The sequence below is a fragment of the Elephas maximus genome, chromosome 7 (genome assembly GCF_024166365.1).
Source record: "Elephas maximus indicus isolate mEleMax1 chromosome 7, mEleMax1 primary haplotype, whole genome shotgun sequence".
NCBI classification, from domain to species: domain Eukaryota; kingdom Metazoa; phylum Chordata; class Mammalia; order Proboscidea; family Elephantidae; genus Elephas; species Elephas maximus.
This window is the reverse complement of record NC_064825.1, coordinates 36052456-36070634: the sequence shown is the minus strand read 5'-3', so window position 1 is coordinate 36070634 and position 18179 is coordinate 36052456. Positions and strand designations below refer to the sequence as shown.

General features: G+C 36.8%; 1 protein-coding gene across 9 annotated transcripts in view; it reads right to left on the bottom strand.

The window, feature by feature from the left end:
- DLG2 (discs large MAGUK scaffold protein 2) overlaps positions 1-18179 on the bottom strand; it is a 2175949-nt gene that overhangs the window by 2149301 nt on the left and 8469 nt on the right. For 8 of the 9 annotated variants that reach the window (XM_049891082.1, XM_049891084.1, XM_049891085.1 and 5 more), the window contains one exon: positions 5186-5317. The exons of the other annotated variant lie outside the window; for it this stretch is intronic. In XM_049891082.1, coding sequence (XP_049747039.1) covers positions 5186-5317 — 132 coding nt within the window. The remainder of the gene's footprint in view (positions 1-5185; positions 5318-18179) is intronic. 9 annotated transcript variants of the gene reach the window in all.

The window sequence follows — 18179 nt, the reverse complement described above, 5'->3', positions numbered from 1 at the left end:
TCAATGGCTCTATATCTTTCATAAAGTTATAATCCCTTTCAGGATGCATAGAGCTATATGGGTTTTCTTCTGCTGTTTTTAGATGAAATGCACAGTGGGACCACTCGAACATTCAGTAAAAATAAATTCTTAATCAGTGCTTAGCTACCTACATAGAATTCAACAGAAAACTATGTTTTGTTGTATAATCTTGATCCATTCTTTGCATCCTGGTTTATCTCAAAATGGCTTTTAAAGTCCAGCCAAAGCAAATCTATCCATTCAAAGCTGGGCATCAGGATTACTTACATAACAGCTTTTTACAGATTACTGATACCTCTCGTTTTATTAGAGAAACTCAAACTATGCTGTAGGCTCTAAGCCAAGATATTTATTGCTCACTCAAAACAATGGTAAAATGCAATTCTTGGTCACTCATTTTTTTTTTTATTCCCTAGGTAATAGTGTAGCACTACCAAATTGTTACACTACCAAGGAATAGTAGAAGTATCTAAGATATCCAACAATACTCTTCCTAAATCAAGCTCTCAAAAGCTCAAGCTCTCAAAAGACTAAGCCAGTCTTAATGAAACGTATCGTACAAATCTATTTGGATACATTGTCATTTGGTTAATGGCCTTTACTAATCATAAATTAGATGCAGAGAAATGTACATGAGACTATTAATTTTTAATTGAGAAATCTGTGATTTAAAATATTATCTAAAGTACTATTCTCTAGTGTCAGGATTTATTTAAATTCTGTAAGACTCCATTTAGAATTTTTTTTTTAGTACAAGCTAAGATGATTACAGTTATTTGTGTCATTAATTCTTACCAGCCACAAAGGAATACTTTAAAAGATTAAAATTAATCCACAGACAAAACAATCCCATAAAGCTTTTTATTTCTATTTTCAGTCAATAAACTGGTTTTCAAATTTTCAAAATATAATTTTTTTAATTATATTTAAACTATAAAGCTGGGGTTTTTACCAATAAGTATAGAAATTTATAATAAACACACACATAAAATATTTTTAAGACTAATCCTCATAACCTCCCATTTTTACATTTAATAATCACTAGACCTGAGAAATCAATGGTAATATCTAGTAGGCTCAATTCTTTCTTTAAGATGTCCTGGTTAAGCCCAGTAAAATATATACTATAATGAAGTGGGGATTATTTGTTTTCTTTCATAAAAATTTTATTGTACTAAAATACGTATAACAAAAAGTTGGCCGTTTTAAGTGTACAATTCAGTGATACAAATAACATTCACCATGTTGTGCAATCAGATGACTGTCCATTTCCAAGTTTTCATCATCCCAAACAGAAACTCAATACCACCTAAACATAACTTTCCATTTTTCGCTTCCCCCCAAGCCCTTGATAATCACTATACACTTTTGTCTCTGCATTTGTCTATTCTAGATATTTCATTTAAGTGGGATCATATAATACCTATCCATTTGTGTCTGATTTATTTCACTTGGCATAACGTTTTCAAGATTTATCCCTATTGTAGCATGGATCAGAACTTCATTTCTCTTTCTGGTTAAATAATATTCCCTTGTATATATATAATATATTGTGTTCACCCATTTATCTGTTGATGGCTACTTGGATTGATTCCAACTTTGGTTCCTGTGAATAGTGCTGCAATGAATATTTGGGTACAAGTGTCTATTTGAGTCCCTACATCCAAGTCTTTGGGATATAAACATAGGAGTGGAATTGCTGGGTCAGGTGGAAATTCTGTTTAACTTTTTGAGGAAGCATCAAACTGTTTTCCACAGTGGCTGCACCATTTTACATTCCCACCAGCAACGCACAGGGGCTCTAATTTCTCCACATCCAATTGAGTGATTTTTTAAACTTGTTTAGTTAGCTGGCTGTTTTTGTAAGGGGAGTGTTTATTTATATCTTTTGCTAGTTCATTCTGTTGTGGTGGTAAATATATATATATATAACAAAACATTTGCCGTTTCAACATTGTTCACACGTACAATTCAGTGGCATTGTGTTCATTGTGTTGTATAACCATGACCATTATCTATTTCCATCATCCTTAACAAGCTCAGTGTCCTCTAAGCAATGAGTCCCCCTTCCCCCTCCCTCTCCCACCTCTGGTAACCTCTAATACTCTTAGGTCTGTATACACTTGCCTATGCTAGTTTACTTTAATCATCAAAATATTTTAAGAAATGAATTTAAAGTTATGTTTCCATAAATGCAAAAGACATATGTATGCAAGATATACATTTTAAAAATCCTTGGTTTTCTCCACAATTATTAAGAGAATACAGATAAGGTTAAACATCACATGGTTAGATTCATGATAAGCTGGCAAGAATTCCAAAGCATTTCAATAAACTTTGAAATTCTGGGTCATAATTTTCCTAGATGAAAAGAGTGTCTGGTTTTGGTTCTGTTTTTAAGAAGAGAGTCAAAGCAAACACTTATGCACGTCCAAAGACTTCACCAAAACAGTAGAAAGATTACCTATAAACTGGGAAACCATTTTTAGCTATGACATTTCCAATCAGCATCTGATCTCTAAAATCTACATCATACTGCAAAAACTCAACTACAAAAGGACAAATAACCCAGTTAAAAAATGGGCAAAAACAGTAGTCAAAACAGCCTGGTACTGGTACAACAACAGACACATAGACCAATGGAACAGAATTGAGAACCCAGATATAAATCCATCCACATATGAGCAGCTGATATTTGACAAAGGACCAGTGTCAGTTAATTGGGGAAAAGATAGTCTTTTTAACAAATGGTGCTGGCGTAACTGGATATCCATTTGCAAAAAAATGAAACAGGACCCATACCTCACACCATGCACAAAAACTAACTCCAAGGGGATCAAAGACCTAAACATAAAGACTAAAACGATAAAGATCATGGAAGAAAAAATAGGGACAACCTTAGGAGCCCTAATACAAGGCATAAACAGAATACAAAACATTACCAAAAATGACGAAGAAAAACCAGATAACTGGGAGCTCCTAAAAATCAAACGCCTATGCTCATCTAAAGACTTCACCAAAAGAGTAAAAAGACCACCTACAGATTGGGGAAGAATTTTCAGCTATGACATCTCCGACCAGCGCCTGATCTCTAAAATCTATATGATTTTGTTAAAACTCAACCACAAAAAGACAAACAACCCAATCAAGAAGTGGGCAAAGGATATGAACACGCCCTTCACTATAGAAGATATTCAGGCAGCTAACAGATACATGAGGAAATGCTCTCGATCATTAGCCATTAAAGAAATGCAAATTTAAACTACAGTGAGATTCCATCTCACTCCAACAAGGCTGGCATTAATCCAAAAACACAAAATAATAAATGTTGGAGAGGTTGCAGAGAGACTGGAACACTTATACACTGCTGGTGGGAATGTAAAATGGTACAACCACTTTAAAAATTGATTTGGTGCTTCCTTAAAAAGCTAGAAATAGAACCACCACATGATCCAGCAATCCCACCCCTTGGAATACATCCTAGAGAAATAAGAGCCTTCACACGAACAGATATATGCGCACCCATGTTCATTTCAGCACTGTTTACAATAGCAAAAAGATGGAAGCAACCAAGGTGCCCATCAATGGATGAATGGATAAATAAATAATGTATATTCACACAATGGATAACTATGCATCAGTAAAGAACAATGATGAATCCATGAAACATTTCATAACATGGAGGAATCTGGAGGGCATTATGCTGAATGAAATTAGTCAGTTGCAAAAGGACAAATATTATATGAGATCACTATTATAAGAACTCAAGAAATAGTTTAAACAGAGAAGAAAATATTCTTTGATGGTTACGTGACTGGGGAGGGAGTGAGGGAGAAGGGTATTTACTAATTAGATAGTAGACAAAAACTATTTTCGGTGAAGGGAAAGGCAACACACAATACAGGAGAGGTTAGCACAACTGGACTAAATTAAAGGCAAAGAAGTTTCCTGAATAAACTGAACGCTTTGAAGGCCAGAGTAGCAGGGGTTTGGGGACCATGTTAAAGAGGACATCTAGGTCAACTGGCGTAATAAAATCTGTTAAGAAAACATTCTGCATTCCACTTTGGAGAGTGGCGTCTGGGGTCTTAAACGCCAGCAAGCGGCCATCTAAGATGCACCAATTGGTCTCAACCCACCTGGAGAAAAGGAGAATGAAGAACACCAAAGACACAAGGTAATTATGAGCCCAAGAGACAGAAAGGACCACATAAATCAGTGACTACATCAGCCTGAGACCAGAAGAACTAGTTGGTGCCCAGCTATAACTGATGACCGCCCTGACAGGGAACACAACAGAGAATCCCTGAGGGAGCAGGAGAGCAGTGGGATGCAGACCTCAAATTCTCATAAAAAGACCAGACGTAATGCTCTGACTGAGACTAGAAGGGCCCTGGAGGTCACGGTCTCCAAACCTTCTGTTAGCCCAAGACTGGAACCACTCCCAAAGCCAACTCTTCAGGCAGGGATTGGACTGGACTATAAGATAGAAAATGATACTGGTGAGGAGTGAGCTTCTTGGCTCAAGAAGACACATGAGACTAAGTGTGCTGCTCCTGTCTGTAGGCGAGATGAGAAGGCAGAGGGGGACAGAAGCTGGCTGAATGGATACGGGAACACAGGGTGGAGAGGAGTGTGCTGTCTCGTTAGGGGGAGACCAACTAGGAGTATACAGCAAGGTGTATATAAATTTTTGTATGAAAGACTGACTTGACTTGTAAACTTTCACTTAAAGCACATTAAAAAAAATTTTTTTTTATTTTTTAAAAAGAAGAGAGTAAAAGCAGAACTTTGATTCTGCATAGAACGCAACCCATCATTTTTGTGTTAGGCAATAACTTACTTCTTTAGCATATTAGTTCTCACTTTTTGCAACAAACTACTAAAGTTTTTTTTTCGGGGGGGGTGTAAACATTTCTTCCAAGACAAAATATTCTTTCGATACTTATATTTTTCAATAACCTCTCCTTTATTTCAATTTTGTAGCAGTTCTTTTTCAGTTAACTTTAAATAAGAAAAGGGAGGGGGGGCTTTTTCCTCTCAGTATCAAGGAAAATTACTTCAGTTCGAAATTTGGTTAACGTTAGGTTCTCTGACCACATTACTCAAACTTTTAAGTCCAATTCTGACCATTAAGATGATGAATAATTTTTGTAATACATACCTAGCAAAGCTTGGAATAAACTGCTCTTAAAGATACCCATCACCTTTTTAACAGCATTTTTCAACTGCTGCTCCTCTGGTTTCCTTAATTTTTTGCAGTATTCTTCCAGTAATGAAAAAGCTCGGTCAGTATCTGAAAAACATAATTTTAAAATTCTATCTTATTGTCTTAGAAAAATAGTAAACTAACATTAAACTATCCTGTAGTTGTTTTTTTTGTTTGTTTGTTTGTTTGTTTTTGTAGTTGTGGTCCTAATATCATGACACAAATTAATTTTTTAAAAAATCATAAATTCCATAAAATACCATATATAACTGATGATTACATTCAACACTTAATTTTAACAGCCCACTTTTATTTCTGTGGTTCTGTCTTCCAAAAGAATCTTGAACTATATAACAAAACAAAAGGACTGGCTAATTTTCAGATGCTAATTTTCAGAAGTAGATCACTAGGCCTTTCTTTTTAGTCTGTTTGAATCTGGAAGTTCCACTGAAACCTGTCTACCATGGGTGACTCTGCTGGTATTTCAAACAGTGGTAGCATAGCTTCCAGCATCATAGAACATGCAAGCCACCACAGTACAAGGAACTGACAGTTGGCGGTACATTTGTATAGAACTTTAATCTTTTTAAATGCTTTCAAACTTTACCTGATATGATCTTTTTAATGACACTTCAAATCAGTGACAGATATTTTAATCCCCATTTTTCTAATAATTACATAATCGGCAGTTTCCCTCAAATGATAGTGGCCCACTGACCTCACTTTTTAACCCAAAACTACCCACTACATGTCAGTAATCAACAACATCATAACTATATTATATCTCCCTTTCTGTGTAGATATATATATACCTATGGAGCCCTGGTGGCACAGTAGTTAAGTGCTCAGCTGCTAACCAGAAAGGTCCGCAGTTTGAATTCACCAGCTGCTCCTTGGAAACTCTATAGGGTCACTATGAATTGGAATCGACTCGACGGCAATGGGTGTTTTGGTAAATACACACACACACACATATATTAGCGATATCATTGCTGATGCCAGATGGATCCTGGCTAAAAGCAAAGAATACCAGAAAGATGTTTATGTGTGTTTTATTGACTGTGCAAAAGCATTCAACTGTATGGATTATAACAAATTATGGGTAACATTTCAAAGAATGGGAATTCCAGAACACTTAGTTGTGCGTATGAGGAACATGTACATAGACCAAGAGGCAGAAATTCGAACAGAACAAGGAGATACTGCGTGGTTTAAAGGCAGGAAAAGTGTGCGTCAGGGTTTTATCTTTTTGCCATACCTGTGCAGTCTCTATGCTGAGCAAATAATTTGAGAAACTGGACTAGATGAAGAAGAAAAGGGCATCAGGACTGAAGGAAGACATTAACAACCTGCGTTATGCAGATGACACAACCTCGCTTGCTGAAAGTGAACAGGACTTGAAGCATTTACTGATGAAAGACCACAGCCTTCAGTATGGATTACACCTCAACATTCAACATAAAGAAAACAAAAATCCTCACAACTGGACAAATAAGCCATATCATGATAAATGGAGAAAAGGTTGAAGTTATCAAGGATTTCATTTTACTTGGATTCGCAATCAACACCCACGGAAGCAGCAATCAAGAAATCAAAAGACGCGTTACATTGGGCAAGTCTGCTGCAAAAGACCTCTTTAAAATGTTGAAAAGCAAAGATGTCACCTGAAGTCTAAGGTGCGCCTGACCCAAACCAGAATGCTCCTTAGAAGCAAGGATGGTGAGACTACATCTCACATACTTTGGACATGTTATCAGGAAGGATCAGTTCCTGGAGAAGGACATCATGCTTCGTAAAGTAGGGGGTCAGCGAAAAAGCAGAAGACCCTCAACTAGGTGGGTTGACACAGTGGCTACAACAATGACCTCAAGCATAACAACGACTGTGAGGATGGTACAGGACCTGGCAGTGTTTCGTTCTGTTGTGCATAACGCTGCTATGAATTGGAAGCGACTCGACGGCACCTAATCATTTGATTATCATTTTATTATCTCAAATGGCTCCCAAGGTTTAGTTTTGTTTCGTTTTGTTTTGATTCCTTCATTTGTAAACACATGTTTTTTGAAAAGCTTCTAAGTACCAGGCACATTTTTCTTATACTTTTTTTTTTTTTTTTAGAATTAAAACATTGAAATACTTCTTTACTTCTGTGGCATTTTTGCAGTTGTTCATTTAGTCTGGTCTTTTGAAAGGCAATTCTCAAAAATGTATCAATACCAGCCCCATAATCACATCTACAAATATAATTTTCTAGTTACAGGAACTTTCTCTCATTCATTCAACAAACATTTATTGAGCAAGTAACCAGGGAAGACACTGTATTGATTTAAAGCAACTAGATGTTCTCTAGGAGCACCCTAGTCCCACCCTGAAGAAGACCTCTTCAAGATCTGATGGTCTTTGTAGCGGCTTAGCTTAGTGAATGATCCCTACTGGCACAGCAGTTAAGGGCTTGGCTGCTAACCAAAAGGACATTGGTTTGAACCCGCGTGCCAACATGTAGTGCTGGAATTGTGGCTGCCCTTTTATGCTCCTTTTGATTATCAATTATGATCACTTGTTGTTAGCTGCCATTGAGTAGACTCAACTCATGGCAACCTTATGTATAAGAATGGTCCTGCATCATCCTCACAATCATCAGCACGTTTGAGTCCATCGTTTGCAGTTATCGTGTCAATTCATTTCATCGAGGGTCCCTCCTAATGATGTGTTCAAAGCAAGTGAATGGGACAATATTCTGGTGTGATCCATAGGATTTTCATTGGCTAATTTTCAGAAATATATCACCAGGCCTTTCTTTCTAGTCTGCCTTAGTCTGGAAGTTCCACTGAAACCTACCGTGCGTGACCCTGCTGGTATCTGAAATGCTGGTAGCGTAGCTCCCAGCATCATAGTAACACGTAAGCCACCACAGTACAGTAAACTGGCAGAGGGGTGGTAATAATGATCACTACCTGGTATGAATTCTATTATGCCCTTCATCTCTCTCCAGTTAATTTATTTCTGATTAATGAAAGCTTGAGCTTGAAGGTAATCTAAAACTAGACACATACGAAAAGATGATAAATCAAGCAAAAAAAAAAAAGAGAGAGAGAAGATGACAAGGACCCTGTTGTACAAATCAATCCCTAGTGAGATCTAACTGAGTGATGTGGAAAGTTGAGATAATTATCCAAGTAATTCAGGACTAGTCTTTTAACTGATACTTAAATAACCAGGTTTATATGAAGAAGTTTTTCACCTTAGTTGCCTATATAATGGCCTCAATTCTCTGGCTTTCTTTGCTAGAGGAAATTTATATGACTCCTGAATCTACTGAAAGAGTGAAACTAACTTTGAATTACTTAATGGAAGACAAAAGTAAATGGGAGAAAATTATTTTAAAAAACAAAAATTTTTCTCATGAAATGCGCAATCCAAGGATATAGTGAAAAAGTTTTATATTTGAAATTTTAGGTAATCATGTGTCTATTAACTAAGGCTCAACTCTATTGTATTCAGTTTAAGAATAGCATTGCTGGAAAGTTATAAATAATTTGGGACAGGTAATTGAAATCTGAAACAGTGAATGGCAATAGTGCTAACAAATGACCTTTCAGGAAGAAGAAAAGAATTATTTTCCGTGGTCGGAAAAAAAGGAAGAATTATAGAACATATGGCGGCATCATTAGAAAAACTAAGATCAAAGTATAATAGAAGGGTAAATTTAATATGCAAATAAATCTGGGAGAGAAAAGCATTTAAAATAATTAATTCCTTTTCATAAATTACATAACACTTTCACAGTTTAAAAAGAACTTCTACATGCATTAGTTTATCTGATTCTCACCACTGAGAAATCATATTATGCCTATTATACATGAAACTGAAATTATAATGGCTTGTCCATACAAAGTTACTAAATAACAGTTGTGGACCTTAATCCTAAAGCTTTTGATTTCAAGTATAATGTTCTCATCACAATACCACTCTTAATCCTCCAAAAAGATAGTTGAGCATATTTCTTTGGGGGAAAAAAATTTTAACCAGTCAGACAAAAATTGTATCAGTGAACTTTCAAATCTAGGGTTAAATGTTGAATTACTGATTTTCACAGGGATCATTCCCTAGAAAAGGACATCATGCTTGGTAAAGCAGAGGGCCAGTGAGAAAGAAGACGACCCTCAGCAAGATGGATTGACACAGTGGCTGCAACAATGGGCTCAAGCATAATGACTGTGAGGATGGCGCAGGACCAGGCAGTGTTTTGTTCTGTTGTTCACAGGGTCCCTATGAGTCAGAACCAACTCAACAGTACCTAACAAGAATAATTTTCACATGTATTCATTAAAATAAAAATTGTATCTGTGACACAAAAATAAAAATTGTCTTTAAAATCAAGACTGGTAGACAAAGGTAATAAGTTCTTCCATTCATCAAGCAAATATTTATGGGGTATCTACTATGTTCCAGACACAGGAAACTCAATACTGAAAAAGGTAACATTTTCTATAAAATCTACACCCACATACATTTTTAAAAAGGAAAATTGCAAGAGAGTAAAAAACTAAATTAGAGCATGATGATGTTATGATGAGGCACCAGGTGCCACAGAAGCAGAAAGGTAAACTGACACTACATAGACCATCTTAACAAGTTTGGCCTTTATCCAAGGATGAATGACACACCATGGAAGATTTTCAAATGAGAGAGAGAAAATGACCTTTTTTTTTAGTTTTAGGAAGGTCACTTTAACTACAATGTGAGATAGATGACAGATAGATAGACACATAGATAGATAATGTATATAAATATACACATATATCTTATATGGAAACCCCGGTGGCATAGTGGTTAGGTGCTATGGCTGCTGACCAGAGGGTCGGCGGTTCGAATTCACCAGGCGCTCCTTGGAAACTCTATGGGGCAGTTCTACTTTGTCCTATAGGGTCGCTATGAGTCAGAATTGACTCAACGGCACTGGGTTTGGTTTGGTTTGGTTTATATTATATATTAATTAAATTAAATCGAGCAAGAACAATTAGATTTTCTTTTGTACCATTTCAATGCAAAATTGAATTGTCACAATATTTCATCACTTAATTACTAAACATTACAATCAGCAAATAAAAATATTTTACTAATATTTAAACTATTTAAATATGCTTAACTCTAATTGTTGATATTGTTTTTGTTATTTTGCACATTAAGTACATTATAGTCGTATGAAAGTAATAATATGATGAGTGTCAAGAGAAAAGTTACTCTTGCCCCAGGTCTTTAAAAAGAAGTTTTTTAATATTAAAATTTATAGTGCAAGATGATACAACAAAGGCACCAATTTATTACTAATAATATTAACCAGCAGTTGTTGATTAACGCTAAACACTGCATGTTGTCGTTGTTAGTTGCTGTCGAGTTCATTTGGACTCATGGCAATCCCACATATGCAGAGTAGAACTGCTCCATAGGGTTTTCAAGGTTGTGACCTTTCAGAAGCAGATTGCCAGGCCTGTTTCCAAGGCACGGCCTGATGAGTCCAAACCACCAACCTTTCAGATAGTAGTGAAACGCTTAACCATTTGCACCACCCAGGAGCTCCCCGAACACTGCATAAATCTGTTGCTGTCCAGGCAATTCCAACTCAAAGCGACAGTATAGGACAGAGTAGAACTCCCCATGGGGTTTCCAAGGAGCGGCTGGTGGGTTTGGACTGCCAATCTTTTGGCTAGCAAACATAGCTCTTAACCACTATGCCACCAGGATTCCAAACACTGCACAGATCATCTTATTTAGTCTTCACGAGAATGCTAAGAAATGCTACTATACACATTTTGCAAATGAAGAGATTCAAGACAAAAAATGAAGGAACTTGCCCAAGTCTACACTGTCAGGAAGTAGAAACTGAAATTCAAACCCAGGTATGTCTAGCACCAAAGCCCACACCTTTAATATCATTGCCATATCACAACTTAATTTATTAGGAAAGGATCTATAATAGTACTGAGCAATTACACTGTATTCCTCCCCACCAAAAAATTTTTAATATACTTCGACAAGCACCTGTTGATCAGGATATTTCCCGTGTTAAAAAAAGGGGGAGCAGGGAATCAGTATAGTATGGTGAATTTATACTACTACCTTCCAGATAAGCCATGCTTTCAATTTTTCTATAGAGTTGTTAGAGAGAAGGATGGGAAAAGCACAAGGCTAAGAGTAATAAATAGAATATAGTAAATTATATCATCAGCTGATTACTGAAGTATGTATCATTTTAGTTGTAACAAACTAAAGAAAAATAAATAGAACTTGTAATTTAAATAGGCAGAAAGTATCTGGTCCAACTTAAAGCAAACATGAAGACTACAATCATTTTGTGTATATTGAATAGTTTCCAAATTAGCACCATTGAAAGAGAAACGAGACTTACAAGAAATGTTGTCATAATCTATAAGAAGCACAGTACTGTTAGGGCATCAGCTGTCCGTGAGCAGATGTGTCATTGCCACATCTGGGCAGCTTGCTACAGAAGCTGACCAGGAAACTGAACCCAGACCACTGATGGAAGAGGACTCTGATTCTGAACACAACTTTTATCTTCCTTGGTTAAAAAAAAAAAAAAATCTCATCATAAACATTTGTGTAGCACCTTACTATTTACAAAACAATTTTCACATGGGCTACATATTTTGATCTGATCCTCACAATAACTCTAAGTTGTTATTGTTGTTAGGTGCCATCGAGTCACTTCTTACTCATAGTGACCTCATGTACAACAGGAACACCGCCCGGTCCTGCACCATCTTCACAATTGTTGTTATGATTGAGCTCATGGTTGCTTCCACTGTGTCAATTCCTCTCGTTGAGGGTCTTCCACTTTTTCACTGACCCTCTACTTTACCAAACATGATGTCCTTCTCTAGGGGTGGGTCCCTCCTGGTAACATGTCCAAAGTATGTGAGACGTGACCTCACCATTCTTGCTTCTAAAGAGCATTCTGGTTGTACTTCTCCCAAGAGAGATTTTGTTCATTCTTTTGGCGGTCCTGGTATATTCAATATTGTTCAACAACACCACAATTCAAAGGCATCAATTCTTCTTTGGTCTTACTTATTCATCATCCAACTTTCACATGCATGTGAGGTGACTGAAAACATCATGGCTTGGGTCAGGCACACCTTAGTCTTCAAGGTGACACGTTTGTTTTTGAACACTTTAAAGAAGTCTTTCACAGCAGCTGTGCCCAATGCAATGCATCTTTTGATTTCTTGACTGCTGCTTCCATGAGTGTTGGTTGTGGATCCAAGTACAATGAAATCCTTGGTAACTTCAATCTTTTCTCCATTTATCACAATGTTGCTTATTTGTCCAGTTGCAAGGATTTTTGTTTTCTTTATGTTGAGGTATAATCAAACTGAAGGCTGTGGTCTTTCATGTTCATCCATAAATGCTTCAAGTCCTGTTCACTTTCAGCAAGAAAGGTTGTGTCATCTGCATAATGTAAGTTGTTAATGGTCTACTGCCATACCACACTGGATGTGCCCAATCTCATCTGATAACCCCAAGAAGGGGATATTATTAATAGTCTTTTTTTTCTTTTTTTTGCTTTAGATGAAAGTTTAGAGCTCAAATTAGCTTCTCATTAAAAATTTTACACAAGTTGTTTTCTGACATTGGTTGCAATCCCTGCATTGTGTCTCTCCTCCTCTCCCTTTCCACCCCAGGTTCCCCATGTCCATTCATCTAGTTTTCTTGTCCCTTCCTGCCTTCTCCTCTTTGTTTTGGGGCAGGTGTTGCCCATTTGGTCTTGTATATGCAGTCATGTTTTAAGGTAAGAAATTTGAAGCTAAATCTGTTGACTTTCTTTAGATAACTTAGCCAGCTGATGATATAGCAAGAATTTAAATCCCTTTTTTAAAAAATTCCTACCGATTCCAACCCTGATTCTCCTCTGCTGCATAATGATCCATTCACTTGTTCAATGACCACTGCACTAATACAGTGAAAAGAGCACTGGGCTAGCTTCTGGTCCTAATTCTAAACTAACTAGGTTTGTACACTTGGGCAAATAATTTAATCTCTGTGGCATTTCTATAAGTAAAATTAAGTGAAGTTTATGTACATCATCTTGTGACTATGAAAAAAAAATAGTAAGGGGAAAAGTATTAGCCTCCTTTAGAAAGGAAAACAGAAGTGCAGAATGATTACATAATTTTAACAAGGTCATTTAGTGGCATCAACATAAGAAGGCATGTAAACTCTATTGTACACATGAGAGATTGGCACTTTGAGGTATTTATTTGTCTCCCTAAGTTTTTCCATTTTTTTTCCTCTCATTTGAACACATAACAGGTTCTGTACTTCATTGCCTCAGTGGAAGTATGTGCCAGGACTGAAGACAAAAGGGATTTCTAAGTTATTCCAGTTTTGCTTTCCAAACGCTTAAGATCACTTAGAATAAAAGAGAGATTGTCAAGTACAGGCAGAGAGAGACTTCTCCTAGCCTCTCACCAGTCTAGAAAGAGACTTTCCCAGCTGAGAAAAAGAGAGGGAAGTTTTTGGATCCCAGAGCAGCAGGGATCCAGGCTCTGTTTCCTTACAGCATTGGCTGGAAGTTAGCAAGACCCCAGAAGGAAATGGCATCATAATCCATCTAGGCAAACAAAAGCACAGAAATTCTGGAGAAAAATAAAAGTCCATGCCTTGGAAATAGTAAATTGCTGCCAGAAAAGCAGTAACTATGCAGGTACAACAATTCATGTCTCAGACGTATGCTATTGCATATGTATGACCAATGACAGAATGTAGCTCATTCCAGGCTGAACCCTAACATAACCTCAGAAGAGTGGCAGACACCTCAAAAAGGATTGGAGTTTTTTGCCCACCACTCAGTAACTAAGAGGCAGAAACAAAGTCAAATTACAGAAAATAAAGGAATCTTTCTTACATACCTAAATTTTTTAGACTGAGAGTCCAGCTCAATGATTATTTGATCTTGTCACTTCTCCTAGAATCCATGTCTGGGTTTTTTCCACAATAGCACTGCTATCTATAACTGTTATGGATTGAAGTGTGTCCCCCAAAAATATGTGTTGTAAACTGTAACCTCTATGCCAGTGGTTATAATCCCATCTAGGAATGAGTTGTCTTTGTTACATTAATGAGACAGGAATAGTGTAGGGTGTGTCTTGAGTTCATCTCTTTTGAGATATAAAAGAGATTAAACAGCCTGGGAGCCACAGTCTGGGGCAGGGAAATCTAGGTCAATCGGAATAACAAAGTTTATACAGAAAATGTTCTACATCCCACTTTGGTGAGTTGTGCCTGGGGTCTTAAAAGCCTATGAACAGCCATCTAAGATAGGTATATTAGTCCCATCCCACCTGGAGCAAAGGAGAATGAAGAAAACCAAAAATTATAAGGAAAACGCTAGCCCAAAGGACTAAAGGACCGCATAGACCAGAGACTCCACCAGCCTGAGACCAGAAGAACCAGTTGGTGCCCACTTACCACAAACAACTGCCCTGACAAGGATCATAACAGAGAGTCCCAGACAGAGCAGGAGAAAAATGTAAAACACAATTCAAATTCATGTAAAAAGACCAGACTTGCTGGTCTGACAGAGACTGGAGGAACCCCCGGAACTGTGGTCCCCGGAAGCTCTGCTAACCCATAACTGAAACAATTTCTGAAGCCCATTTTTCAGACAATGATTAGACAGTCCCATAAAACAAAAAGTAACACAGGTGAGCAATGTGCTTCTTAGTTCTAACAACTATACGAGACCAAATGGGCATCTCCTGTCCAGAAGCAGGATGAGAAGGCAGGAAGGGACAGGAACTAATGTACACAGAGAACTTGGAGTGGAAAGGGGGAGCACGCTGTCACCTTGTGGGGATTGCAACCAATGTTACAAAACAATACGTGTATAAATTTTTGAATGAGAAAATAACTTGAGCTGTAAACCTTCAACTAAAGCACAATACAAATTTAAAAAAGAGAGAGATTAAGCAAGCAAGAGAATGATCAGAGATGGGAGAAGAGAGATGCCAAGCTACATCAAGACTGCCCAGGTGCAGAAGCTCAAAGAGACAAGGAACTTCCTCCAGAGCTGGCAGAGACAGAAAGACTTTCCCTACAGCTGGCATCCTGAATTTGGACTTCTAGCCTCCTAAACTGTGAGAAAATAAATTTTACTTTGTTAAAGCCACCCACTTGTGGTATTTCTGATACAGCAACACTAGATAACTAAGACAATCATGGCGGATATAGTTTAAGGCAAGAAAATATCATTTCAGCAAACACTTTGTGTTAATTTCACCACACAGCATTGAAATTGCCCATTTCTACATCTGTCTCCCTAGCAAATTTTAAGCATCATAAAGGCCAAGACTGAATATCATCTGTCACTGAAAAACATGTACCTAGCACAGCGCCTGGCATATGGCGGGCACTCAAAAAGTCTGTTTATTACCCGTAAGGGATTTTAACTAAAATACACCCTAACAGGTTTGTTCCCAACACTTTCAATAATTAAGATGTCATAATTCTCCCAATAGATAACCCCATATGAAAGCCTCAGAATCTGACCCAAATACAGTTAGGGCCTCAACAACCAGCAGCATGGTGTCATTAGAAGAAATGAGATATATAATCTTACCCACAGTCTTTGAAAGTTTAAGTTTAATCATTTATTTTCACAGTACTTTCGACTTCTAATACATCATTCCTCTTGATCTTAAATCCCAAAATAAATGGGGTCAGGAGAGTTGTTTCATAATGGAGGTGATTTGGCCATAATCTTGAAATAGCCTTGAGAAACTTACTAAAAATTGAACCCGTACAGAAAGCTTACTGGTTGGAATTCAGAATGACTGACTGGACAGAAGAGACTGCGTAAAACTCATGATCCTTTGCTGACACAGCAACCAACATCGAGGATACAGAGGCTTTATGTATTGACTGCTACAAAAATTCCCGAGCAGGAATTGTAGCTGAGGAAAAGGTACCCTTTCCTCAATTAAAAAAAAAAAAAAAGTATGCATCTCAGCCTTATACTAAAAAATATTTTATAATCACTGACATGGTAACGCAATACGTATTAAGAAAAGCACATAAAAAGAGCATTCTTGTAGTTTAAGGAATATATTATTCTAGAATAGTGAGGGATTGATTGATTCATTGGCAAAGATATGAATGCCTTAATTCAGTATTTTAAAATCCAATGTTTTGGGTATATTAGTTACTATTAAAATAATTAATAATAGGTCTAAAGGAAAGATCAAATATTCCATCATGAATGGAAGATTAAAGAAGCTTCCCAAAAACTTAGCATTTCACACATATTATGGCATCAAGTCATTAGCATATCATTTGCACACTTTTCCAGCACATGGGAACTGTAAAATAAATTCAATTAACAAAAAATTTTAGTGTTATGTCTATTGCTTGCCTCAGAAAATGTTACTAGTCAATAGTTGAATTCAAAAACTATTCTATTTCTCTCTCCAGAGGGCTGTTCTTTTATGCCTCCTGGATTACTATTTTCCAATACCAAGTCTATCACTCCACGATTTCCAGTAACTGCCTCAACTAAGGTCATGATGGTGCCTTTGGGGTGGTTTTAAATCTAAATATATATATAATTTAGTAATATATATATATACATTTTTTTCTTTCCCTAACAGAAGTTGCCAGAGTTTTAAAATTGCTTTTTCTCATGCCACTCTGAGAAAATTCAGTGCTTAAATCTTTTCATTTTTGTTGGCTGGGAAAACAATAAGGTTTTATGAAATGGAAAAAGCATTTGGATATAACACTGGCCTGCTGGGCATGAAAATTCAAACAAAAATTTGGTAAAATTTATCCAAAAGGAACAAAATATACACTCAGGTGCAGTCAATAAATTCAGATACATATTTTCCCCCTTGGGGTGATCTGAAAAAAAATTACTTTAAGAATTTAATAAAATCTAGAGATAGAAAAGGAGTACTTCCAGGTAATGAAAGGAAAATTTAAATTAGGGGGGACACTACAAAAAAGAATCTAAGGCACAAAGTGCAGGAAACATAATAAAAGAAAATTTTAAGTGAAGAAGGAATAAACAGAATATGATTGTATGTTCTTGTTTGGTCATGAGATGTACCAATTACACGGTTAAATCACAAGAAAATGTACATGACATCTACTTATATATGAAATTATGTGACTACATTGTGCTGTTAGAGCCAACACCAGTTAAATCAGGGCCCCTTAGTCGGTATACACAAAAAAGATGGGGTATACATAATAAAGCCCAAAGAGTAGGCTCTGTTGCTGACTACATATGCACTTCTGTGTTTCACACACACTACTTGGCTATAGATCTCAATCCAATCTGTTCATTTCACTCATTCTACCACTTCCACAACTGCTACTAGGACTCTCATCTGTGTTTCTATCCTAGAGCCTTACATCCAAGCATCTGCATGGCAGAAAAACAGGAGCAGAACCTATGCCTGATTATAAGGCTCAGTTTTGAAATGCAATCATTACCTGTTTTATTCACACAGCTAAAATTAAAAAGTGCAACACTTAATCAATAATCTCTGAATTGCAGACACCTATATATATCTTATATGTAATGTACAAGATCCATAACAGTAGTCTGATTCATCTAAGACAGGCAACATTGAACAGCAGAATGAACAGTGGACCGAGGAGAAAGAAACTCATTAGTCCCAGCACCACAAGAAACTTGCTAGTTAAACTTAGCAGCTAAGAGGGGTAGGGTAAAGAGCAGGAGCTTTGTAGACAGACAGACTTGGGTATTAATTGTATTTCCACCACTTAATAGTTGCAAGACCATGTGGAAAAGTAACTAATATTCTCTGAATACATATTCTATGCGAGTCACTGTATTAGGTATTAGTTATCTAGTGCTGCTACAACAGCAATGCCACAAGTGGGTGCCTTTAACAAACAGAAATTT